General features: G+C 37.6%; 11 protein-coding genes across 11 annotated transcripts; 5 read left to right on the forward strand and 6 right to left on the reverse strand.

Annotated features, from left to right (window-relative positions):
- Nucleotides 1-423: 423 nt before the first annotated feature.
- Nucleotides 424-2,614, reverse strand: vps1 (dynamin family protein Vps1; the record flags this gene model as incomplete). Its single annotated transcript, XM_056181435.1, has 4 exons — nt 424-674; nt 715-1,600; nt 1,643-2,455; nt 2,522-2,614. 4 exons carry the CDS (start codon nt 2,612-2,614, stop codon nt 424-426), a joined length of 2,043 nt encoding a protein of 680 aa, XP_056037429.1.
- Nucleotides 2,615-3,384: 770 nt separating this feature from the next.
- On the forward strand, nt 3,385-6,804 carry cid16 (poly(A/U) polymerase Cid16; the record flags this gene model as incomplete). The annotated part of the gene is made up of 1 exon (XM_056181436.1): nt 3,385-6,804. The coding sequence occupies one exon, from the start codon at nt 3,385-3,387 to the stop codon at nt 6,802-6,804; it is 3,420 nt and encodes a 1,139-aa protein (XP_056037428.1).
- A 457-nt stretch (nt 6,805-7,261) lies between these two features.
- On the forward strand, nt 7,262-10,363 carry mtl1 (MTREC (exosome adaptor) complex RNA helicase subunit Mtl1; the record flags this gene model as incomplete). Its single annotated transcript, XM_056181437.1, has 1 exon — nt 7,262-10,363. One exon carries the CDS (start codon nt 7,262-7,264, stop codon nt 10,361-10,363), a length of 3,102 nt encoding a protein of 1,033 aa, XP_056037431.1.
- A 164-nt stretch (nt 10,364-10,527) lies between these two features.
- rdl1 (RAD51D-like protein 1) lies at nt 10,528-11,166 on the reverse strand (the record flags this gene model as incomplete). Its single annotated transcript, XM_056181438.1, has 1 exon — nt 10,528-11,166. One exon carries the CDS (start codon nt 11,164-11,166, stop codon nt 10,528-10,530), a length of 639 nt encoding a protein of 212 aa, XP_056037430.1.
- Nucleotides 11,167-12,035: 869 nt separating this feature from the next.
- On the reverse strand, nt 12,036-13,835 carry dri1 (RNA-binding protein involved in heterochromatin assembly Dri1; the record flags this gene model as incomplete). Its single annotated transcript, XM_056181439.1, has 1 exon — nt 12,036-13,835. One exon carries the CDS (start codon nt 13,833-13,835, stop codon nt 12,036-12,038), a length of 1,800 nt encoding a protein of 599 aa, XP_056038252.1.
- A 961-nt stretch (nt 13,836-14,796) lies between these two features.
- Nucleotides 14,797-15,882, forward strand: ebp2 (rRNA processing protein Ebp2; the record flags this gene model as incomplete). The annotated part of the gene is made up of 1 exon (XM_056181440.1): nt 14,797-15,882. The coding sequence occupies one exon, from the start codon at nt 14,797-14,799 to the stop codon at nt 15,880-15,882; it is 1,086 nt and encodes a 361-aa protein (XP_056037859.1).
- A 182-nt stretch (nt 15,883-16,064) lies between these two features.
- Nucleotides 16,065-17,941, reverse strand: SOMG_02650 (DUF4196 and DUF4211, CCDC82-like protein; the record flags this gene model as incomplete). Its single annotated transcript, XM_056181441.1, has 3 exons — nt 16,065-16,376; nt 16,418-16,926; nt 16,966-17,941. The coding sequence occupies 3 exons, from the start codon at nt 17,939-17,941 to the stop codon at nt 16,065-16,067; spliced, it is 1,797 nt and encodes a 598-aa protein (XP_056038258.1).
- A 293-nt stretch (nt 17,942-18,234) lies between these two features.
- srp21 (signal recognition particle subunit Srp21) lies at nt 18,235-18,822 on the forward strand (the record flags this gene model as incomplete). Its single annotated transcript, XM_056181442.1, has 3 exons — nt 18,235-18,306; nt 18,362-18,554; nt 18,719-18,822. The coding sequence occupies 3 exons, from the start codon at nt 18,235-18,237 to the stop codon at nt 18,820-18,822; spliced, it is 369 nt and encodes a 122-aa protein (XP_056038260.1).
- A 1,015-nt stretch (nt 18,823-19,837) lies between these two features.
- On the forward strand, nt 19,838-20,860 carry SOMG_02652 (mitochondrial carrier, coenzyme A; the record flags this gene model as incomplete). The annotated part of the gene is made up of 2 exons (XM_056181443.1): nt 19,838-20,216; nt 20,259-20,860. The coding sequence occupies 2 exons, from the start codon at nt 19,838-19,840 to the stop codon at nt 20,858-20,860; spliced, it is 981 nt and encodes a 326-aa protein (XP_056038254.1).
- A 377-nt stretch (nt 20,861-21,237) lies between these two features.
- Nucleotides 21,238-21,958, reverse strand: ras1 (GTPase Ras1; the record flags this gene model as incomplete). Its single annotated transcript, XM_056181444.1, has 2 exons — nt 21,238-21,888; nt 21,953-21,958. The coding sequence occupies 2 exons, from the start codon at nt 21,956-21,958 to the stop codon at nt 21,238-21,240; spliced, it is 657 nt and encodes a 218-aa protein (XP_056038257.1).
- Nucleotides 21,959-22,414: 456 nt separating this feature from the next.
- ddb1 (Cul4-RING E3 complex WD repeat protein subunit Ddb1) lies at nt 22,415-25,651 on the reverse strand (the record flags this gene model as incomplete). The annotated part of the gene is made up of 1 exon (XM_056181445.1): nt 22,415-25,651. The coding sequence occupies one exon, from the start codon at nt 25,649-25,651 to the stop codon at nt 22,415-22,417; it is 3,237 nt and encodes a 1,078-aa protein (XP_056038265.1).
- Between the last annotated feature and the right edge of the window lie 783 nt (nt 25,652-26,434).

A 26,434-nucleotide genomic window follows, 5' to 3' on the forward strand; every position in this document is an offset into this window, starting at 1 on the left:
AGTGCCACTTTTTTGGTGGTTAGTTTCAAATTTAGCAAATCATAACAAACTGTCTTATAAAGTCATAACGAATTGTGCGTAAAATGGATTAGTCAAACAAATCAATATTCTTATTTACTGTCAATCAAAAAATCCCTTTCATAAAGCAAATAGCTATATCAATTGTTGTGCTGTGCTTACTTTACTCACTCTCATCCTTTTATGCCAGTGACATTCTTAACAGTCGAAAATTGCAATATTGAAATAACATCATATCTATATATGTTTTCGTATAAAATCATGACGATGTGCTTCTATCAATTAGTGTAAAGAAGAAAAGCATAGCGAGCATCGTCAATCATGTTCATCAGGTCTCATAGAAAAGCGTTATGTTAAAAAACAGCATAACGTAAATATAGTACATAAAATGGTATCATGATATCATTAAGTACTGGAAACAATTTCACTGGCTTGCAATAAAGATTCAACCATACGTTCGCATTCTTTGCGTCGTTGAACAGTAATGTCACTTTCTTCCAAAAGTTTCTCGTAGCTGTTATTCTTATAAATCTGTTCAAGTAGTTCGTGTTGGATATGCTCCTTTGAATAGCGAATCATCTTCAGTGAAACAGATTTGGGAACCATGTCAGCCAAAGTCCTCTTCACTATGTTGAAATAAGAAGTAATCAATAATTCTAAAAGTTAGTTTGTTTTTATAAACAGTCAAATACTTACTTATGACCTCAGTATCAGTTTTTTCACGCTCTGAAAGCGTGGTGGAAGCGCGAAGAACGGGTGGTGGAGGCTCCATTGCGGCAAGTCTCTTCTTATTCTTGGAGCCAAAAAAGCTTCCAAAGAAACTGCTCGCACCACTAGGTGGCGTCTCCACAGTCGGTGCGGAATTGTTCGTCAAAGGTTTCCCTGTCTTAGGATCAACTGGAATGGGTTTATTGCTTTGGCTTTGCACAATTGCCATTGCTTGATGTCCAGACAAAAAGTCGGGGTGTACAGTATTTATGTAAGAACCTTCCATGGCAACCAAATCGCTTACTAAAACTGCAGTTGGTTTCATGCATTTTTTAAAAAAACCCATAGCAACTTTGAAGAATTCGTCTTTCAATTGGGGGAAGCGCTTGAAGACAGGCTTTTGGAGAAGCTGGTTTAGAATTCGAATCAACTCGTCGAAAATAAGCGAAACGCATTTTTGTGAGGGATCTTCTAAACGCTTGATTTGCTGTTTCACAATGAGTTCGAATGCTTGTGTACCCATAAACAAACTAGGGGAAGGACCAGATGAGTTGTAAAGGATTGTACGGATATCTGTATCCTTGACTTCATCAAATGGATCCACTGCTTGTACGCCATTTGAATAAATCTCGTGAAAGACAAAAGCTATACGCGCACCACCGGATAATTCGGTGATAGACAAATCCTCACTGTTACCATCGAGAACCGTACGGAATTCATTACAAAAGTCGGTAATAAGGTTCAAAACGATGCTGGAACTGTCCCCAACCAAAGAATCACCCAAGGACTGTAGTTCAGCCTGGTACTTTGTTAAAGCAGCATTGATGCGAACCTTTATTTCAGGAAGGGTGTTACGAATATGATGCATCAGAATCTTTTTTGTTAGTAATTAACCGATTAGAAACTTCCAACTTACCATATTCAATTTCCGAGCAAGGAAAGGAGTACCGCAATACTGAGCCTTCGTACTGTAAGAAGGATGATTTTCAAAAAACTCTCTCTCAGCATCTAAAGCCAAACGAATGGACTTTTTACCCTCAATATCTTTTTGACCACGATTTATAACCGGCACATAGCCTAAACGCAACGGTATTATGCGACCAGCAAGAATATCAACAACATCAGTACCTTTGTCCATCAAATCAACCTTTGTCAAGACACCAATAGTACGCAATCCCTCAGGATCAACTTCTCTCGCCAATTTTAAGCCGTCTGAATTTGCAAGATCGGTATTAGCAGCGTTAACGGCTAGAATAATGGCGTTATTCTTGGACATGTATTTTAAAACCATTTCACGGATTTGCTTTTCGATGTCCCGAGGCTGGTCACCAACAGGAACCTTTGTAAGTCCGGGAAGATCTACCAAAGTCAACGTCAAGACATGAGGAGAATAAATGCGTAAATAAATAGGAACGGAAGAAATTCCTACATTTTTACCAGTCTTTTCTTCTGTTTCTCGAACTATTTCGCTTCTAATCCTTTCAAAATCATAAATCTTTTGACCGGGAAGATGGAGAAATTCACCCCATTCACTATTATTGTTTTCATTAGCCCCTTCTTTCGATGAGCTATTGGCATCCTCGTCCTTGGGAGTTTCAGAACTAGGTCTGTTTATTAATTGTAAAACCAATGGACGTCTAGTTACAATTCCTGTGCCGCGAGGAAGAAAGTCTCTTCCAACGATGTTTTCCAACACTGAAGACTTTCCGCTTGACTGCGAGCCAACCACCTAAAAGAATTGGTTAATAATTTCCAACGCAAACGAAGCAAAGCGACAGCAAACAAACTTTCATACAGTAATCTGTGGTAAATCAATCAAGTTTTGAACGCCAACTGTGGAAAAGGCTTCTTGAAGTTGATTTACAACTTTGATCAAGGAGGGATCCATTCTTGACTTTCCAAATCCACTTAATTAGAAAATACGTTTCTATAATTGGATTATTTTTTGGATGTATGTCGGTGGTTATTGCTGTTTATACGTATGTGGAACACCGCTTCTTTTCTCTCAATAGCGTAAAGTACTAAGGAACGTTAAAGTAAAACTACGATCTTCAAAAAAAGCGCAATCTAAAGATATCGTAAAAGAACATTTGTGCGTTACAAAACAAACATGAACTTGCTATTTTTTTTTTTTTTTTTTTTGTTGAACAAAAGTAAATTTTTAATTAACTACGTTGTATTTGCAGAAAGTATCTTTTGTTGATATTTTTTGAGAAATAACATTTTAGAAGCTCAGCGTACTAGCAAATTCATAAATATACCCCGGTACGATACATTCTTCTATTTCTCTTTCTTTATATTATTTTTTATTCAAATTAACTTCATATCAAGACCTTTCTGTTTGTTTAAATGTTTACAACGGTAAAAACACTTGCAATGCTTATCTGATCACTTATTTCGTAAGAAGGGTGGTGGTAGCTAGCTTCTTGAACATGCCTTTACCTTTCGCAAATTGTCTGGGTTAAACAATTGTCCGTTATAACCCTTAGTTAGATAATTTCCTGATCGTATTTAAGATTTCTTTTTCCTTATTATAGGTTTACATGGTTAATAATCAAATAAAAAACCAAAAGCCAACAGTGTGGATAGTTCGTCAATGTATATACAAAAGCGACTTTTTGACGAAAAATTCAATGAAAATACAATAGAAATCTACTCATGTCGGAAAGCACAGACCGTGTTATACTAGCGAAATTACTGTTGAAACCAATTCAGACCGTATATTATTTTTCAAAAGTATACGGCGGAACAGTAAATTATTCGCAAATTCAATGCTTGTTTGTACCGAAAATAACAATTCCGTTGGCTAACTACATTGCCTTGACTTCTTGTGGAGGACTGAAAGCAATGCTTAAATCCAAACAGCTCAGGCATATTTTTCAGTCGTCAAAACAATTACTGACTCTCGTTGCTAATAATGGGAACGAAATCTCCAGTCCTACTTTATACCCAAAGTTAATCTCTTATGTCAACGAACAAGAAAGAAAGGGGAAGCCAGAATTTTGGAAGGATATTAAACGGAAAGTATCAGTTTTGTACGAAAGGGAAACGAATAAAGGGAATATTATACCTGAGGATGCCTTGTCAATGAATAAAAACACGAAATCTGTGATCTCCATGCCTCGTAAACATGAAGGCAACATTAAGCATACATCTGTTCAGAAAAAAGAAGTAGAGAAAGACATTGAGCACTTTACTTCCTTACTTTTACTTCCTGTAGAGGCTTTTTTGTGGCATTTGAAGGAATCCAAAGACGGGATAAAGCGACGAGATCTTAAGAAAATTTTAGACAAGCAAAAAACCTGTCCTATTAAGCTTGAAGAAAGAGATTTTTTGATCTTATCCCAGTTGGGAGGCATTGATAGAATTGCTACTTCTGACCATCTAAATCCTCTTATATTATTCGACACCAACTCGGGAACCATAAAATTAAAACAGCCTTTGGGGAAGAATACTCCGAGAATCCTTCGAAAATGTTTACATGAATCTATCATGGAACGTCGTGCATCTTTGAAGCCCGATGCCTGGAGGAGTATATGTAATAACCTGAAGAAAACTACTGTCAAAGATAGCTCTTTTCCTATATTATGTGGCCAGATTGAAGTTGCAAAATTAAACATTCCTGATACTGTAGCAACAAATCCTAGTTCCATCTTGGAGTTAGACTCTACGTCTAGCCTCTTTGATAACTCTGGTCTTCTACCGCTCTGCTCTTTAGCAAATCAATCAAATTCTTATTTTCGCCAGTCTACCAGTGTTTTACTTACGGACTTGCTGTTGGAACCTCTTCGAGCTCTGTTTGTCTATTTCTCCTTTTTAACATCCTCCATGTCCACTGGAGAGATTGAACGCTTTTTCAAAATCATATTAGAATCGCATTTCTTAAGAAAATCTACTGGAACGGCATTACACTTGGTGGGTGGTATTGCAGGCATCTCATCGTCGACATCTTTAAGGCATCTTTTCGATAACGTAGAGAACGATGGTTTAAAGGTAGGACACCCATTGAAAGCGGTATTCCGTGAAAATTTGCATTCGGAATTATTCAAATCGGTTGAAGAGATCGTTTCCAAGATCCCTACTGGGAATTTATCGGGAATAAAGAAACGACTATTCACGGACCTTATGGATGAGTTAGCTTTTACCAAATTGGATATTTTACGGGATCACATCAGGAATTCAGATGCAAAATGGAAAAGCGTGTATATGCTGCTTCCAATATTCATGACTTTAAGTCAAGAATTTGCCAAAAACCCTTGTCTTTCAACGGAAAATATGAAATCAATATTTTTTAAGGAAGTTTCGGAAGATTCCTCCAAATTTTCGACGGCAGTCTTACAGCTGGTTGAAAGAATGGGTGGCATCGCTAACTTTTTATCTTCTCATGAATTTATTCCTATATATAAGGCTCATGAAGCCCAATCGGAGGAAATAAATAAAAGTAAAGAGAGACTACTTATTACTGTGTTTGCTTCAGTATGCCAGTTCTTAAATAATACGCTGCTACAAAAGCCAGGACTCATAGGCGATTTCGGCAATATCCCAAACAAATATTTCAAAAATGAAAAAAGCGTTCGTCATGAGAAATTGGATCCACACTCTGTATCTGAAGCTCACGCTGCTAAAAAAGCATATACAGTGAACAATACAAAGAAATTAGCGGTATCCAAAGTCGAACAAGACAAGATTCCGGATAAAACTAAAGAAATGTCCTTAAAACTCTCTAATTTACTCAGTGCGGAGAATAAAGAACGACAAATACTTATAGAGCCTTCGAAACAGGCCATGCATTTTCCTGTACAATTTGAAGAAACTAAAGTATATTCTGTCCATCATCTTAATCTACTTATTCTGAGAAAATCAGTTAAAGGTATCGGCTCTCCAAAGGAAATAATTTCATTCTTGAATAATTATTTCCTGGTCAAGATGGAAAAGTCTTTTGTCAACCAGTACTTGGAGAATTTAGAAAAGCTGCACCTGATTACCGATATTTATCCTCGTAAGCTTACACCAATTGGAGAAGAATTTTTAAGCCACCCAAATGAATGGGATCCCTCTAAAATGTCGGAAAATAAGTACGTGGCTATTTCCCACGAGCTTCAGAAGAAAAGAGAGAAAGATATTTACGATGCATATTTAGAGAAGGAGATTGGTAAAAAACGGAGAAAATTGGTGTCCGAATTTTTAAAGAGTATACAACATTTACTAAGCAGCAAACTGGCTATTCCTGTGCAAGTTCATACCTTAGGATCATTTAAAACTGGTTTAATGACAAAGCACTCAGATGTCGACTTGGTTGTTACGTCGAAAAAGCCCCTGATGAAGAATTTTAATTCAATTTTAAAACTGCTTTACAAAAGGTACAAGGAAATAATTCCGATACGACATGCTAAGGCTCCTGTAATTAAGTTTTCTACACCAGAAGGACTCCGTTGTGATTTAACTTTCGATTCTATGCTCGCCGTACAAAACTCTTGCTTAATTAAGGCATACTTAGGTATAGACGAAAGAGTGAAGGTGTTTGTTTCAACTATTAAAAGCTGGGCGTCACTTCGCATGATTGACAAATCTCAGTTTAGTTTTCCTTCTAGTTATACTTGGTGTATTATGGCTCTCTTCTATCTTCAACAGCTTTCGCCGCCACTGTTGCCAAATCTCCAAGCCAAAAATTCTGAAAATTCTCACAAATCGTTTGATTCTAATGGTGAACCGGTGAATTGTTGGTTTGAAGCAAAAACAGAAGTATATAAAGAAAAGGCGAAGTTAAACAAAAGTAGTGTCAATGATTTGCTGCTTGGTTTTTTTTATTATTACAGCTCTTCAAAAAGTGGCTCCTTTAATTGGAATCAAGATGCAATTGATATATCTTATGACCGCCCTATTGCGAAAAGACTTGTCAAAAACGCCAGTCATGCTCCAATGATGGTAATGGATCCATTTCTCAAGAATAAGAATCTTACATCAGTCCTCAATCCTGCTTCAAGGGATTTAGTACAATATGAAATGGAAAGAGCCTATCGGATACTAAATGATTATAATGCTACCATAAACAGCTTAATGAATCCTTCTGTTCGGTGATGGGTGACTTTGTTATACAAATAACTCAAGATTTTATTATTACGCTGCTAGTTCTCACATCGCTTTTGTAGTTAGATTGAAATTAAGAACTGGACCTTTAGCTTGGATATATAGTCTTGCGCTTAGCGGCAGTCTAATAGGGAGAAGTCTTTAATTTAATAACTTACATACTGTAGTAACTATCTTCGCAACTTCCTGAACAATGTGGTTGTTTGGCCATTGTGAAGAAGATATTTTATTTCAATAAGAAAAAAAAATAAAATTATTTATATTCAATTAAGAAAATAAAGAATCAAAGTATGTGAATTAAAGTGAAAGTTTGAGAATCTATCATTTATGAAATTAAGCTCGTTTAAGCGAACACCTAAAAGCAAGGAATTTGCAGCTTACCTACTTCTGACAAAAACCTTTATTTTGGCACTTGAGTAACTTGAGTGTGAAGTTTTGATGCTTTTATATGGAGAATGATTTAGACATGCCTGGAGAAGGGGAAAGAATTGCTTCCTTGAACATGGATGGATTTTTTCGTGAAAGATCCATGGATCAAAATACGGACGAAAAAAACAACAAACTTCACGAATATGATCAAACAAGACCATCAACTGATACACCAGAGATACAGAAAGTAAAAGAAACTAGTAAGAAAAAACTGTTTGCTCCGGAAACCATTTACAACCTTCAGACAAATTTCGATGAAGAAGGAGCACAAAAAGGAATTTTCCATGATGAACGCCATGATAGAAGTTTTGCTCTACACAAAGTAGTAGTGCCGCCTGACTACAAGTACAGCTCCATTGAGGAGCATGTTCCCAACGACCCGCCCGCAAAATCATATTCTTTTCAGCTTGATCCATTTCAAGCTACTGCGGTAGCTTGTATTGAAAGATCTGAATCAGTCCTAGTGAGCGCTCATACTTCTGCAGGTAAAACAGTAATTGCAGAATACGCTATTGCCCAATCCCTTAAAAATAAGCAGCGGGTTGTTTACACCAGTCCCATTAAATCTTTGAGCAATCAAAAATATCGCGAGTTACTTTCTGAATTTGGCGATGTTGGTCTTTTAACCGGCGACGTATCCATCAATCCAACAGCAAGCTGTTTAGTAATGACGACTGAAATTTTGCGATCCATGTTATATAAAAATTCCGAGCTTATGCATGAAGTAGCCTGGGTTATATTCGATGAAATCCACTACATGCAAGATAAAGATCGAGGAGTAGTTTGGGAAGAAACCCTCATTCTTCTACCAGATGCGGTTCGCTACGTCTTTCTCTCTGCGACACTTCCTAATGCTATGCAGTTTGCTCGTTGGATTGCTGATACGCATTACCAGCCTTGTCATGTCGTATATACTGATTATCGACCAACACCGTTGCAGCATTTTATATATCCTCATGGCGCTGATGGAATATACATGATTGTCGATGAAAAGAATCGCTTTAAAGATGAAAGCTTTTCAAAAGTAGTAGAAGTGCTCCAAAGCAATGTTGAATCGCGCGAAAACCATCAATCCAGGAAAAAGGGCAAGCGAACCACATCACTGCAACGCATAATTAGTATGGTTATAACTAATCAATATGATCCTTTAATTGTGTTTTGCTTTAGCAAAAAAGAATGTGAAGCTAATGTCTTCCAGTTGAACAAGGTTGATCTTAATGATGACGAAAAAAAGGATCTAATCAATGAAATTATCGATTCTGCTCTACTTCAATTAACTGAAGAGGATCGGAAAATTCCGCAATTTGATCATATGAGATCCTTCCTTTTGCGAGGAATTGGCTTTCACCATTCTGGACTGCTACCGATTATGAAAGAACTAGTGGAAATCCTTTTTCAGGAGGGACTAGTTAGAATTCTGTTTGCTACTGAGACGTTTGCCATAGGTTTGAACATGCCAGCAAGGACGGTCTTGTTTACAAACGCTCAAAAGTTCTCTGGTACTAACTTTCGTTGGCTAACGTCTGGAGAGTATATGCAAATGAGTGGTAGAGCTGGTAGACGAGGTATTGACTCAAAAGGCTTATCCATTGTGATGGTCGATCAGTCTATCGATGAGCAAACTGCTCGTGCATTAATGAACGGTCAGCCGGCATCTCTTTATTCCGCCTTTCATTTAAGCTATAATATGATTTTAAGCCTTATGCGAATTGAAGGGATAAGTCCAGAGGACCTTTTACGAAGAAGTTTTTACCAATTTCAGAAAATGGAATCAATTCCTTTACTTATCCACGAATTAGACGAATACAAGATGAAAGAGAAATCTATTGAAATAAAAGACGAACAATCCTTGAAAAGATTCCATGAATTGAAATTGCAACTGGAGCGCTACGGAAAAGATATAAAACATACTATTATGGAACCAGAAAATTGTCTACCATACTTACAACCTGGAAGGTTGGCGCAGGTAAAAATTCACGAAACATTATTCCCTTGGGGGATTATTGTAAATTCCACTAAGCGAACAATTTCTTCATCTCAAAAAGTGAATTCTCAGGATATGTACGTTGTTGACATATTACTACCATTATCATCGAGATCAACTTCTAATAGCAATTTACGATCTGCTCAATTATCCGCACCTTTGCCAAGTGAAAAGCCTGTTTATGAAGTCATTGCGGTTTTCTTGTCCTCGATTGAAAATTTTTCTTGTCTCAGAGTTCTGCTTCCGAGGGATTTGAGTTCCCATGAAAGCAGAAGAAGTACTTATCAAAACGTTCTTGAAGTTCAGAAAAAGCTGAACGACGATATGCCCTTGCTGGATCCTATTGAACACATGAACATAAAAGAAGCTACATTGAAACTACATATGAGAAAAGTTGAAATATTGGAACCCAAGTTTCTGAAAAGCCCCTACTATAGGGACCCATCGTTTCGATCCGAGTATCATAAATATACGGATAAATTGGAGTTAAAGAATTCTATTAAAGATTTGAGTACGAAGATTGGTTCTACCGAGTCGATAATCCATTTAAAAGAATTGAAAAGTCGGCAGCGAACGCTTCGACGCCTTGGGTTTACTACTGCAGACAACGTGATTGATATTAAGGGCAGAGTAGCTTGTGAAATAAGTACGGGTGACGAACTTTTAATAACCGAAATGATATTTCAAGGCATTTTCAATTCTCTGTCTCCGGATATTTTTGCTGCTACTTTAAGTTGTTTTGTATATCAGGAGAAATCAGATGTCTCATCACTTAATCTTAAAGAACCATATTCTGCAACGTACAAAGCTATACTCAACATTGCAAGACGAATTATAACGGTATCGGTGGAAAGTAGATTGAATGTGGACGAAGACGAATATGTTCATCAGTTTAAGCCGGACATGATGGAAGCCGTCTCTAAATGGATAAACGGAGGCACCTTCTTGGAAATATGTGAAATGACAAAATTATATGAAGGAAGTATTGTTCGAACGTTCAGACGATTATCGGAGCTTTTAAAACAATTTCGAAACGCTGCAGTTGTTTTAGGCAATTATGAACTACAAGAAAAATCTGTCATCACAGAACAATTGCTCTATCGCGATATAATTTCTTCTTCTTCATTGTATTTTTAAATATCTGCTATCTTCTTATACCCATCATTTTTAAATGTTTGAGTATGTTGGTTCTTGATTGTGGCATAAAGTAATGAATTTTAACGGGAATTATTCTATGATATCCTAATAAACATGTTTTTTATATACATCTCAAATATCCAATAAGTTTGAATGGCAATTAATTATACTTGAAGGTAAGGAATGCATCGATAAAAGTTAATGGTCAATGACTCATGAACAAAAGACCCTCTGACCCATAAAAGTAATTGAGTAGTTCCCAAAAGACTTGTTCGGCTTTGGTTACAGATTAGATGACCCTTATTATGCTTCAAATCTTCCTGTAAAATAAATGAATGATCCAGACAGAACGGCCAGCTGCTACCCAAGGCAGGCTTGTTAATACGAAGTTGCTTCACATAAACAAGAGAAGTAGATAAATAAACTGCAATTTTAAACTTTCTAGTTAGCATGCGAAGTTGCCTTCCTAGAGACATCATAGATGCATGGGCGTAAGAAATGTTTGCTTTTGCCATGAGGAGTCCAAGAGGGTTGGAGAAAGAATCTATAAATAGTGCATAAGAAAAATCTCCATTTTTCATAAGATCACTTTCCAATTCATGAATTGCGTCTCGTAAACCTTCAGCGTCGAAGGCTCGAATGATTGCTGTTTTTTCTAACGAAGTTAATGGTAAAGCAGTTGGATTGAAGATTCCAAGAGTATCTATCCAAATAATTTTATCAAACCTTCCATGATACTGTCTCAAAATCCAATAAAGCACCAGGTTTGCAGAATCACCACTAAATTGAGTGACTTGGTTCATATTGAACGACAACCTTTTTCACTATTTCAGTAGTTATTTTTCTTGATTTTGAAGGACGTATGTATTCTAGACATTGGAGAGTATCCATAGATGTTGCTCTAGCAGAGCCAATTTAAACCTTACTAGAAGGGATTGATTAAACCAGTAATACCAGATAGTATTTTATTGAAAGAAAATGAACGCTAACTTCCGCAAGGTATTTAACATAAATTTTCCATCCATCTTTATGAAGTCTTTCAATTGTAAAACTCTCATTGTGGAGACAACACAACGACTCTGTCGAAACTAAACCTTTATAAAGGCGACATACATTCTTACAATACTCCAGAAGTTCAAAATAGGCTATCATATTTTTATATAAGAAAGCATACATATAGAATTAATATATTATCCGTTCTATTACACAAAACCCAATCAATCTTTGTTTCCATAAACCAAAGATCAAACACAAATAAAAAAAGAAGCAAAACCACAAAGTGCGTTTATGCATGCTATAAGAGTATATATAATATAAAGAGGTATAAACACAGCTTCATGGATACTGAATATGTGAATCGTAAACCCAAATTCTATGTGGTTGTTTAAGTTTTACCAAGCTTTTTACCTTCCATATCATTACAACAAAGTGATTCCCAATCCTTAAAATAATTAAGACGGCCACAATTTTGAAGAGATGCAAAAAATTGCACAGAAAGTCCCCCTTTTATTACAGCCAGGTATTAGATTTATAAGATTCCGCTTCTTTTGAAAGCCGCAGAAGACATCAACGAATATAAAATTTTTGTCCCATTATTAAAAATACATGACACCGATTCTCTGAAAGTAGTAGCGAGGCTGCGATTAATATGGTGTGTAACTAAATTGTGAACTTAAACATATGTCCCGAAATCTGCAGGAAAAGAGGAAGGGACCTGTAAGTTAGGATGGTGAGGAGCATTACAACGTAAACAATTACTTCGACGACGAAAATTAGTGAATCCACATTCACAAAGCCAATCCCCTTGATCGGTAGCAAAAGAAGCTTTAGGGGCATCCTTAAAGCGGTTTTGTTCCTCAGGACGAACACCATTAGCATTGGGGTATGGGTTATTATTAGCAGCTATAGAACCAAGAGACAGCTGAGAATATGGATATGCAGATGCGTTCATAGGACTAGTACCAAAGATATTGGAGGAAGCGTTGGCGAAACTACCGTTGGTACTGGCATTGCCATTGGCGTTCGAAGACATCGAGGTGTGATCCGCGACGACAGCGGCCGTGGCGCGACTAGCACCACAGCGCAAGCAACAAACGTTTTTAGCAAAATTATGATATCCACAACCCTCTGAACCACATTTCCAGTCACCAGCCCTAAAGGGAACATTACCACCAAAGGTAGAACGAGAGGAGTGATGATTTGCCATGCCTGATCCGTTGTGATGTTGGTCAATTTGGCTACTACCGTCATTACCATGATGCATACCATATCCGTAGTTGTGAGGAACGTGCGAGGTACCGTTACCATACGATTGGCCATAAGGGAATTCGGGAGGAAATGAGGAATTAGAGGCCGTCGCCGAAGCATGACCAGGACCATGACCAGGACCAGGGAAGGAGCAACGGAAGCAGGAGACTCTACGTTGAAAGTTGCTGAAACCACACATTGGACAATTCCAGTCGCCGGGACGAGGGCGATTTTTGCTGGAAGGGAAAGGAATTAAAATCTCCGATGCCTTGTCCAAAACTTTTGCGCAGCTGGGAGTGATTGCGAGCATACGATCACCAATGCATGACCCATTGAGACCAAGAGCATCTGATGCGTCTTCATGACTGCCAAAGAGGACGAATCCGGTACCTGTTGATTTGTAAGGCTCTGGAGTTTTAAGAGTCCAGAGGGCAATGGGATGAATCCCATGATTAGTGAACCAACCTTCTAACTCTGATTGAGTAACGTCGTTAGTTAGGCCACCGATGTGGATGACCTTGGAGCGCTCCAAATAAAACAGCCTCGCATCTGCTTGGCAATCAATTGGTTGAGTAAGGACGTTGGGGAACGAGGGTATTCTGGATTCGCGCTCAATTCTCCGCAGAAGAAGGGTAGTAGCATTGGCAAGGCGCCAACATTGTGTTAAGCCCTTTGTGATATAGGGGACTTCTGTGGGAGAACGCTGAATAGTATTACATTCATTAATGGGAGGCAAGGAATCAACATCTAGCTTTCCAAAAATATGCGACAAAGTTATAGTGTAGGGTGGAACGGAGCCTGACCGGATCTGCCATTTAGCATATTCGCTAGAAAGATCGAACAAACGAGGGTGACGCATATACGAAGGCAGAATAATCCCGTGTTCTTTTGCCTCCTTGGGCAAAAGAACCCGTAATTCCCGTCCATTCATCACCACAAACGTGAAAGGCTTTTCCTGCATGTTGAGGCGTTCCTGAATGGAATTGTCCACATATTGAATCGCTTCTTGCAAGGAAGACACACTTCCGCAAATTCCATCTTTTGAAGGCTCTTCCCGAATACTACAGGACTCGCAATGCTGTTTTTCCAGTGTCTTACCATTCAAAATGACCCAGCAAATTTCATGAATCTCACAGGGTGCCCGACCGATACTTATTCCATGGTCATCCAAGTTCGTTTCAAAATGTAAGACGACCAAATCGCCTACAGATTCCGGCAAAGGCATTGTGTGGAATCAAAGGGACTTGGGCGGTAACCCTACAGCGCAAAGCTCAAGCGGGGTGCGTTACCTGTAAATACAGTCACATGAGTAACAGCCAAAATGTAACGAAGCTTAATGCATCGTTATAAATGTTTGACGAAGACTTCTATTTTTGCAGTAGTAAACAAGGAGCGAGCAGGGAATAGGTAGGAAGACGAAAAAAAATCCAGGATCAGTAATGTGTTTTGAAGTGAGTCATTTATGTATATGTGCTATTTTTGTGGTTAATTCTTGATTTTTATGTTGGCGCGTAAGTAGTATGACTCCTTTGCAGATTGCGATCGCTATTCACTAGACCTTTAAGTAGAAACCGATATGTAAATGGGAGAAGATGACGGCAAGTTCAAAGCAAGCAAGTTTTTATTTTTATTTCGATATTACCTTGCTATTCTAGTCAAAAAAACGCCTTCCTGAAATTTATCGACTCTTAGCAAATGTGTCATTTTTACCAGAAAACGCTGCGAACCGGAATTTTCCAATAAAAGCAACTGAAGATTTTCTACTATATTAAAAGGTCATAAACGCAACTTTACATCTTGTTGTTTTTGCTTATTTCCTTTTTTGTCATTATCATTTTTTAAAAATTCGATACTATGATACTATGATATTAAAGTAGTATGATACAGTTCGCTTGCTCCACAAGCTGTGCAGCGTGGAGATTCGGCTTAATTTCATTCATGCCCGTTACAATATGGTATCTCGTTTACCGCAATAGATGAAAGCAGTATTCTATATTACGATATGCGTTCCTGTACGGTAAAGTACTTTAAGGTGGGTGGAACAAGACCGTGCCCCCAGCAAAAGCAAGGTGTAAAAACTTGCGAAGAACAGCATCTTTAAAACCGGGCGAATTCATTGAAATTTTTCATACGCTCTTTCAAGACGGCTTTTTTCTGTTTCCATATCTAGAATTCAGTTAGAAAGGATGGCCGGTGTTGACGCTAAAGGCAGGAGAGGCCAAAAGAAGAACATGAAGGCTGCTCAAAAAAAGAAGGGCGTTGCTGAGAAAAAACAGGAAGCAGTCTCGAACGTGAATGCAAGTGAAAATTCAAATGACAGTGAAGAAAAGTCGGAGGAGCAAGACGAAAGTGAGGCTCAAAAACAATTACCAGAGGTGAATGAATCCAGTCAACAGGACGAAAAGAAAGTAGACAACCAAAATGAAGACGAAGACGAAGACGAGGATGAAGAAGGAGATGAGGATGAAGTGGAACTTTCTGACCTCGAAGGCGTTGAGTTCGAAGAGGACGCTGATCTTGTTCGTAAAAGGAAATTGGCTTTAAATAACACAATTGCTCTTGAAAGCATTTATGAGAAGCTCAAATATCCTGATAACATCTCCATTGTTGAAAACCAGGCTGTCACTACGAAGGAACCTGTTGTCGTTGAAAATGTGGAAGATGATCTTACCAGAGAACTTGCCTTTTACAAGCAGGGTGTTGATGGCGTTAAGGCCGCCTTTGAGCAGTTAGAAAAGCACAAGGTTCCTATTACTCGTCCATCGGATTACTTTGCCGAAATGCTGAAATCAGATGCCCACATGGAGAAGGTTCGCCAAGAATTAATCAAAGAAGCTACTTCCAAGAAGCTCTCTGAGCAAGCCAAGAAACAACGTGAACTCAAAAAGTTTGGTAAGCAAGTTCAAGTTGCTAAACAGGAAGAACGTCAACGTTCCAAGAGAGACACTTTGGAAAAGATTAACTTACTTAAGCGTAAGAACACCGGTTCTGATTTAACTACTGAAGACGATTTTGATGTCACATTGGCGAAGGCCGAAAAAGAAGAAAACTCTAAAAAGCCTACTAATAAAAAGGGCGACGGTCAGCCTAACATGAAACGACAAAAGAAAAACGAAAAATTTGGTTTTGGAGGTAGAAAACGCGGTACAAAGAGCAATGACGCCGATAGTCTTGCTGCTACGGAATTCGGCAGAAAGGGTTTGAAGGCCTTAAAGGGCAAGGGCAACAAAAGTCGTCCTGGAAAAGCTCGCCGTGAAAAAGCTAGAAGTTAAATAGGGGTTCGTTTGGGTAAATCAATATCTTTGGTTAGAATATTTAATATCTAATATTTTAAAATGTTGTAAGGTTCATATTATCTTGGCTTTCATTTCTATTTCTACTGCTTTATAAATATCAACCTTTTCTTAAATGCGTAGTTTCGTACCTTATACATCAATTCACCGAAGAGAATAAACTATCCATGTTTTTGATAACCTGACCGCCAGCCGGATAATAACGATGAGCTAGCGAATTTAAGTAATTTACAATATTCTTGCCAAGATGATTCCGGGTAATTGTTCTCCTCTATGGCTTGGTACATTTGGTCTAGTGAAGTTGCCTGCACTTCAAAATAGCCAGCAAGTGAGAGTTGAGTCATAATCTCCTTGCGTACATCGTATTCCCAATGAAAACTTTTATGCGCAAGTCGCGCTCTCTCATGACAGCTACTTCCCAGAAGCCAGTCCTTATTAGACTCTTCATGATATTCTTGGTCATTCTCTAAAGTCTTTAAATGTTAGCGTCTAGTTTTTGATATGTAGGTTATACCTTGTAAGTATCACGATCGTATATATGGCCTTTGAAGCGCACCACCTGCGTGGATAAACGTGAATGCATATTACAAGCATCACATCCATAGGTAGCTTCGCATCTTCTGTTCGTCATCAATGGACGATTCTTTAGAACACTGATGAAATTTGGTTTCCAGATACTCGATATTACATTGGATTCCACTGAAGAAAAAAGGCGTCTTCGAATCGTTTTACAACTGAAAAGAAAATGCTCATCTATGTTTTTTTCTATTGGAAGGTTCGTTAGTTGCTTTATGTGGTACCGAAGAAAATTCGCAAAATGAGCTCGAAGACCTTGATGACTTGTCATTGAAAACTCTGGAGGAAGTAATGCGCGAGCGCCTAAAGCTTCTTCCTCTTCCTCTTCATTTACTATAAAAGATTCCTCATTCAAAGAATCATCGTCACTGGTATCCGTCTTTTCACCCGCTGATTCTGACATGTCTTCTTCAGCGTTTATGCTTGAACTGCCTTGACGACGTTTTTCTATTATATGTTAGTTAAGAACAAACAAAAAAATATTACTTCTGATTAGCTCCAACTTTTCATGAAACGCTTTCTTAGTTGGATTTCTATTACGCTTATGTTTCTCATCTTCGGAACTCACAGGCTCCAGATCCTCTGCCTCTTGCTTTATTTCCGTGTCAAAGTCGTCTGTTATATTTTTATTTGAATATTTATTTATAGGAGGCCGTTCCAGAGACCCCTCAAAACATTCAACGGATTCATCTTCAGAAGAACAAGGACGGAGCTTTCTTTTGGGTTTCCTTGATACCAAATCTGATTCAGCCTTTGGCAGAGACGTACTTGGGTAGCTTGAGTCGGAATTTTCAGATTCAGAGTCTGATAGTAATAACTTACGAGGAGATTTTTTGTTTTTTAAAGGAGATATTAACTCGAAATCTGAATGATCGGAATCAGAACCGGGCTTCTCAACTCCATTTGACCTCGACACAGTTGTCAGACCATTCGAATTTTTCGTAGGAGTAATTCCTATAGGATGATCTTCCTTGTCTAGTACATTATCTCGTAAATGCTCTGCGCTCTTTGGACTATACGGAACATCCACTGGATTCTTAGGCTTAATCATTTCCGGAAGATCATTCTCATTAGAGAGGAAATGATCCCTCGGTGTACTCTCAGCATCCCGAAAGGAAGAAGGAGCTGCGCGAATAACTTCATCTATATTAGCATTGTGCTTGCGACTCTTATGCTTCGATTCTTCCGTTGTCTGTTTTGAGTATGCTGCAGGCAGCTTTTGTTGAATCACGACTTCAGGTACATAATTCTTTTGTTTCTTTTTTGAACCCTTTTGGCTTTGTTTCTTCCCGAGTACGTTCAGTGAATCTGAATCAATTTGGGAATTTATGTTATTTCTTTTCTCGTCCATTGCCGGTTCATTTTTTGAACTACCTTTCAACATACTCTCTATGTTTTGGGATCCCTTTTCCAATTTCTTACGATTCTTTCTTTGTTTTCGTGCCATTTTGCCTGTACCCATTTGAAGCAAATAAACGAATAACTATTAATTTAACACTATCAAGAACAAAAGAATAATTCTTTTTCTGAACCCAATCAAAAATACTGTTGACAATTGATATATAGAGTGTCGCCTTTTAAGAGAACAACGCAAAAGGTCTAAAATTCAAGGCCTGCTTAAATCTTTTTGAAATCTCTTTAATAATATTTTTCACTTTGCATTTGCATAGCTTATTTTAATCGGTGGGCCAGAAAGCAGACTAAACGCAGGTTCGCTACTGGCATAGGTGAATTTACCAACAGCCAGCATAAAGGATGGTATATTTGTCCAACGTTAATGATTTTTTTGAACAATCTAGGCTTTTAATAGAAGCATATCCTGATTCAGTAAGAGCCGTTTTATTATTGACTTAAAATTATACTGTCTAACAGAGGTATTTAGACAAAAATAACCACACGTTATCGAATTGATGAAGATCAACAGAGTTACCTTGTTGCGAAAGCATATGAAACTGCATCAGGAATATGTTTAAAATTTAGAACAGACAAAGCTGCTGAGTTAAGTCGGTTAATGCTCATTGCCAGCAAACTTGGACATGTTTCTAACAAATTGGAAATTCCTCCAGAACAACCCGGTATGTATACCTTTTCTTATTTTTAGAAGAAAAAAAAGCGACGTATGGAACCTTAGGCTGTATGCATAAGCGTTTGTTAAAATGTTCAGCTAATGGAATACGGTTCGCACCTCAGATCTTCGTTTCTATACAAATTGATCCATATAACTAACCGGTTTAAATAGAACCGGAGTCTACAGTTTCAAATAAACCTGTCGAGGTGAAGTCAGAGCCTCAGGCTGCTCCCAGTAAGAGCTCCAAGAAAAAAAAGAAGGGAAAGAAGAAATAGATGTTCTTTTGCTGATGCTTATGTTCTTAGAAGCTTAGGTTATCTTGTTCTACTTCCTTTATTCTTTCATTATAGCTGCTTATAACGATTGTTAAGGCTTAATATTTTGGTCGGTTAGAAATCCTTCTCTAGGGAAATGATTCATGTTAGATGGACATCTTAAGCTTTACCTATGTACGCTGTACCATACATCCTTTTTTTTGCCTTTACTTGCTCCGGTTGTTCATCATCTGCATCGATTTTATTCCATGTACCTACAATTTAGTCATTACAAGCACTTGGAATATAGAAACTAGAGGCATCAATTATAACTATTTGAATGTTAAGTAATAATATGATTCGATTCTTTCATCTTATCCTCTTCTATTTACTTGGTATATAAAGCAGGGTACTTGTAAAACGTCTTTAAGTCAAAGCACTGTGTAGTTTCGGTAATAGAACTTTGCTTTTGCTTTTTTAAACAAAATGAAGAAGATCGGTTTATACAATGAAGATGCACCCGATCTACTTTCAGAAGGTTTACTAGAACTATTTCCCAACTACTTGGTTATCACAACTACCACCCACAAGCATGACTTACGGAGATTTCATAAAATCAATTGCTTTTCTCATATAAATATACATAAATAATCAATTAAGGAGGTATTCACATCTTTAAGAAAGAAACCGATACAAAGCATTCAGCTATAGTGGATATTACTGACTTAATTTGAAGGCTTACAATAAGCATCCCAAGAGATTGAGCAATTTCTTATGAAATAACTGAAAGTATTATTTATTATATTAATTACTCCAAGCTACTCAAGTCACTATTTGACCGCTTAATTGGTTTTAATCCATTTTGGCATCATCATCTTTTAGAGGGCATTTCCAAATAAGACACCAAACTAGCTCTGTTACGCTCCTCTACAAAGTTTTTTGAGACAAAGATCATTGAAATCGGTCTTGTATTATTTAATTTTTATTCGTTCTTTTTTGCCTTCCTCTCTGTCTATAATAGGTAACGTTTTACTTCATGACCAATACAACTGAAAATTTCCCCCCGAAATACTCCCGCGAATTCTTAATTAAGTCCGGCGTTGCAGGTGGATTCGCAGGTTGCATTGCAAAAACCGTAATTGCACCTTTGGATCGAGTGAAGATTCTCTACCAAACCAATCATGAAGCATATCGTGACTATGCCTTCTCTCGCCATGGTTTAACTAATTCCATAAAGCGTATCTACCGTATAAGCGGTGTTCGAGGGTTGTTCCAAGGGCATACAGCCACTCTTTATCGTGTTTTTCCTTACGCTGGTATAAAGTTTGTTGCTTATGAACAGGTCCGTAGAATGCTTATACGCTCAGAAGAATTTGAAACAAGTAGTCGGAGATTTCTTTCGGGGTCTTTAGCTGGTAAGATTACCATATTTTGAGTTTACTATGTTAACCGTATAGGTATTTGTTCTGTCTTTTTCACTTATCCACTTGAATTAATTCGGGTTCGGCTTGCGTATATAACGGGATCAAACAATAAGCCAAGACTTTGGAACGTTACAAGCCAAGTTTTGCACGAACGTGATTTTGGCAATTCAAAAGAAAGCCCTTTTTTTACTTCGATTAGGAGACTCTCAAATTTCTACCGCGGTTTTTCTGTAACCTTAATGGGGATATTCCCCTACGCTGGAATGTCTTTCTTAGCTCATGATCTTGCTACAGACTTTTTCCATAATCCTATCGTGAAAAGGGCACTTCATTCTGAAAAGGATGAACGGCATTTGAATACGTGGTCTCAACTCACAGCCGGTGCTCTGGCCGGGGTGTGCGGACAAACGATTTCGTATCCTTTTGAGGTATGTAGAAGAAAAATGCAAGTAGGTGGTGTTAAAAGTCGTTCTCGGTTCCTAAAATTTCAAAACGTTGTTAAATCAACATATAGAGACGCTGGATTGAGAGGCTTTTATGTTGGTCTAACAATCGGATATTTAAAAATGATCCCAATGGTCAGTACGAGTTTTTTTATCTATACTCGGAGCAAATCATACTTGGGTATCAACTAGAAATGATGAGGAGAATGTGCATTGTTATATTTAATAAAAATCTAGACTTCTGTATATTATTTCAACAAGTATTGGAAACTTGTCTTTTTTTAAGACGAAACAAAGGAAGCTCTATTGCAATTAAGTAGGCCGTAAAATAGCAGTAGAGTAGCACCATAATATTATAGTTATCAACTAGAAAACAGATTGGGCTCGATCAATCCCTTTATAGCGAAAGGCGAAAAATCCATATCAATCCAAAATTTAAAGGTAAAAAACATGTTTTCAATAATGAGCGAGAAAATAAAAATAATTTGTATAAAACCTGTAAACGCACTTCAAATCCAAGGAAAAAACTTAGCCAAAACCAAAAACGGAAATAGAAACAAAAGAAGAATCTAACAAATTACACAACACTTTGTCGAAGAAGTATCAGCAGTCTGAGTTGCAGCGGAATTTCTAGTAGCTTTAGCAGCCGGCTGAGATTTTGGTACTTGCGTAGCTTGTTTTGTGTGAAGTCCTCTCTCTTCAGATTTATTAAAATGACGAATGGTTCTGACAAGACTGTAGAAAGATTCCTCAACGTTTAATCGGAGCTTTGCTGAGGTTTCAACGTAGATGCATTTCATGCTTCGAGCAAGAGCCTCTCCTTCAGCTCGAGAAACTACCCTTTCGCTCTCCAAATCGCATTTGTTGGCGACTAAAACGACAGGAAAGTTATCTTTGTCCTTGACTCGTAAAATTTGTTGATAAAATGTGTTTATTTCATCAAAGGATGACCGAGAAGTTATGTTGTATACCAAGAGAAATCCTTCACCAGTTCGCATATATTGCTCCCTCATAGCGGAATATTCTTCTTGTCCAGCTGTATCGAGAACATCTAAAAGTGCTCCTTCTCCATCAATTTCACACTTTTTTCGATAGGAGTCCTCAATTGTGGGATCGTACTCATCAACAAAATGCGATTGAATCAGTTGTATCGTAAGAGCACTTTTACCAACACCACCATCACCTACAACGACTAGTTTGTATTCTCTCAAATACGTAGACTAACCCAAACATTAGTATTACCAACGGAGAATTCTTATTCACGGACTGAGCAAACAGGCATACCTTCATATTACTTGTAATTTAGAATTTTTTTAAGTGCTGAAACGTCTAAAATATTTTCCTCTTCTTAGTAAACGCTGAAAGCCAAATGCTGAAAGACGTGTATATGGTGGAGTTGTAGTACAAGGACTTCCCACGTCCTTACTTTGTCTTGGTTACTGAAAGGGAAATATCCTATGTAAACATAAATTTAGATATACAATTATAAAAGCTGTAGATTTTGAAAACAAAGAACAGAATTAATTACCTTAAAAGAACTCGCTTCTAGAAACATTGATTGACTTCACATTTCCAAAAGAGCAACAACACATTACCCGGAAACGAGCGAGTAAGGAAAGATTATAAGAATGATCGAAATATAATATTGTCAGTTATTATCGTCCAAAAAAGATTTGTATATACATATACTATATGCTGAAGTATTCTTGCCATTTTTTTCATTAAGAGTTCATAAGGTCAGAAATTTTAGGAATGTAATCTAGCAAGACTCTCCGATAAGTTTACCAATTCATTAACAGAAATGTTTAAGGGTAGTCCTCCATTCTTCCCTTGCACAATTTCGTCCTGTATAGACAGAGGCATATCCACGATACCTTCTAATAAACTACCGTCTATAAGCTTACTTGGAAGCTCTTCAGGAATTTCAGAATGACATTTTCTCCAGTCTTCATGATTCAATCCACCAGTCGAAGGTAAAGCACGTCTTACATTATCCTGAAGTTGCAAAAGAATGTCGGCATAATCATTCGCATCACCAATAAGTATTATAGCACCATCTACTGTGACGGAAATAAGCTTCGGCTGCACAAAGCTTCCTTCCTGCGGCTTTCTTAGCGTACCAATCCTAGTTTTGTTTACGAATTCGCCCAAATAGTATTGATCCAAACGGCGCAAATGTTTACGGTCGGCTATTTGCGGTGAATGTACATCCCGTAGAAAAATGAATGCGTTACCATCGGCATCGCAAACAAAGTACTTATGTCTTTCCAGCTTCTCAACAGACGATACCCATATTGGCTTATAGTCTCTGGCTAATTCAGAGAGCTGGCTTTCTGAAAAGTTCATGACGGATATTGACTTCATTAAATCACCAACCACTATATCACTATCATCGATGCAAAGGTCTATTGTATACGTAGGTGTTCGAAGACAACCCTCGACATGAAATCCTCCTTCACGAACAACAAAGGCACTGACTGTGGCATTGATGCCAGCTATAATTAGACCATTGTAGCTTTTAAGCGTGTTTACTGATCCTTGCACCTTATAAGTAGTGACTAAATCAAGGTTATTCTTATCGACAGTAAACATAAGCAATCGCCCGGAATCGGGTGCATCCTGATCAGGATGGTTATATCCTGTGCCAACGACAACGCTAGAGTTGGTTTCTAAATAAACTATACTCTCTACCATTTCATTTGTATCAAAGACAAAGTGACAGATTTCTTCTAACGTCAATTTATCAAAAACTCGTAATGATGATTTTAGACTCTGCTCTTGGTTTCCTAGGGCATCCTCTAGTTGCATACAAAGGACAAAGTAGTGTTTTTCAGAGGCGCAGATTCTTCGTGGAAAACCTTCCACTGGAATTGTTTGTATAGTTAAACCCTGAATGGCACCAAGAGAAGCCATAATTAATTTGGATCCCGTACAATATACAAGAGTCGTATTTAGAGCAGGATGGCAAAATCTCGTAATACTGACGATTTCTTTCGAAGGAAAGGGATTGAAGATAAGTTTATTCGATTCCATGTGTATAAATTGTTGAGTCTCAGCAATAGAAACAAGAGTCCTTTTTTCGTTTAAAGTTAGGGATTTTAAGCTAACAGGTGTGTTACCTAGGCGTATTACCTTGGGTAGAGCGTCCAAAAACCCTTTTTTACCAAAACAGTATTGTAAAAACTGGCCATCATTCGTACTTAGGTAAAGGAAATCATTCAACTGATTACTGAACGAAAAACAAGCTAAACTTCGAGGAACATCTTTCAATTTGTATTGACATAGCTCTTGAGTAATTCCCTGACCAATTTTTAATCCCAAGACTGAGCATGACCATAGTCCTAAAAAGCAAGTAGAATCATCTAAAAAGTCAAGACATGAGATTTCCGTATTGCATTGATACCTGGCGATTTCTTCCAACATATGAAGAAAAATTACAGTACCTCCTGTTAAAGCAACGCAAATTAGATTTTTATATATATTCCCACTATTTATATTAGCATGAGGGGACCAGGAAATAACTTTATTTCCATCAAATAAGCGCACATCTGAAGCAGTGATTTGCAAAATTTGCTTTCCTTCATCGACGACGCCGATGCTTAATGTGGAAGAATCACAAGAAAGGTCGTTGCACAGTGAAAATTCGCCTTCTGAGGAAACATAAAGTACCCGGGTTTCACTAGGAAAGCTAATAATGATGTAGTTGTCATAGTCAGCCTGAAAAGAGACAGAAAAGACTTCTTTAATACTCTCCATTTCTATTATGCCTATGTCTTGAATTGAGACGGAATTCTTTAAGACACGTATACTACCATCCTTGTAAGCACCACTGCATGTAATTATGGAAGATCCAGAACTTCCATGTTCAACGATAAAGTCACTTATAGGAGCTATGTTGGAGAAAACTTGTAAAGTTTGCACGTTTAACCCTTGATTAGCCAAACCAGGATTATCTAATTGTAGAACCGCGGAATCACCATAATGACTTCCCAAGAAAACCTTATTTTGGGGAAGGGAAACCAAACAAGAGGCAATAGAAGACTCGCCAAGCTTTTCCAAGTCCATTTTCAAGCCATCCTGAGAAAATTCAGAATAAAAGTGGTATATAAGGCCGCTTTCATCAGTTACAAAGAAATGATTAGGATCATACTTGATGGAAAAAAAATCTTCTAGCGGATCGGAAATCAAAATTCCGGTGAAAGCTGAAATTGGATAAGAGAGTAAGGACTTAGAGGCTTTAAGGTCTTTACTGATGTAGTAGACATACATTTCACCAAAAACGAACACACCACCATTGCTGTGAGCTATAAGCTTACCTTCCTCTATATCGTGACAAACCAAGTCATCTTCATCAATTTCACATTCGCGAACGTTTATGGTGTAAGTGGAAAGATGCACAACGGATTTACTGTCGCGATACAAAACAGCTAAAGTTGGTACTGAATGAGTATGAAGCATACATATATCCACAACATCTAATTCCTTGATGCGGACATTAAAATTATCATGAAGAAAAGCGTCTGTGCTGTTAAGACGTCGTTTTTTAGAGTTGACAATGGGAATAATCGTCAGAAGCCCTTGATAAACATGCAAACACAACACACGCTGGATAGGATCTACAAGTAGTAAAGGGCCAGATTGACTTTCGCGGAGAGAACGCACACTGCAATCCTGTATTTTGATTCCATTTGCAATTGTTTTGTTTTCAGAGTCCCAGAAAATAGTAAAGTAATGGAAAGAGTCAGTAGCAACGATAATATGGTCCGTTGACGACAATGCAGGACGAAATGATTTTAACCCCACAATCCGTCCAAATATGTTTGTGAACGTTATAAGCTGAAGATTATTTTCATCATTATACTCGTAAATCTCGATACAGTTGCTCTTAGCTAAGATTACATTGCACGACGTTGAGTCAACAAATTGACAAACAACAGCATTTCTCACTGACGAAGGCTTGTGTATATACGAAACATAACTCATTTCTTCTTTGATTCAAACCAAGTATATGAGCGGGCTAGATCTTTTAACCAAAAGGATTTAATTTCAATTGTACCATAAACAAAATTTGACAGGACGCTGTGTTTATGCGCCTGAGTCCAAAGATTTTATAAAGACAACAATCTATTGTTCGAAAAGAGGATTACGGAAACAAATAAACAAGGATATGGTGAATTTCCGTTCACCACTGTTTAGAAAGGGTTAACATTCAGATGCCAAACAAGTATAATACTATCGAAGAAGGTAAAAAACACTGAGCGACTGTTACTTTTAATAATAATACTATAGAGTATATTGTAATCGCATGTCCATTCTGGATTACTAGTAAATAAATGAAAAGCAATCTTAGTGGGAGGATTTAGAGAAAAGATAGCTGATTTTGGTTTTTTATATAAAAATTTTTAGCTCTTTTGCCTCTACAAAACTACTTCTTTTCAGTCAACTTGTTTGACTTGCACATTACTGAACCTTGCAACTTGAACAATTGCTTGTGGTAATAGAAAACGACGTATTCCTTGTTCTTATAGCCAACGTTGGAAGAAATTGATTCCTTTCCATATTCTAGCAAAAAAAATCTGCTATTGTTGCACAAATTCTAATTCTTCATATCGTACTGAAAGCAACATGGCACACGATATCATAATGGAAAGCAAAGAAAGAATATTTCTGTTTCAGAAAGTCATCGTAATACTAAGTAGCTGTAGTATTATTGAATTATATTCAATAAAAATACTCTCTCTCCAATAAACTGGGGAAAAGCACCCA

This window comes from Schizosaccharomyces osmophilus, chromosome 2 (assembly GCF_027921745.1).
Source record: "Schizosaccharomyces osmophilus chromosome 2, complete sequence".
Lineage (NCBI taxonomy): Eukaryota > Fungi > Ascomycota > Schizosaccharomycetes > Schizosaccharomycetales > Schizosaccharomycetaceae > Schizosaccharomyces > Schizosaccharomyces osmophilus.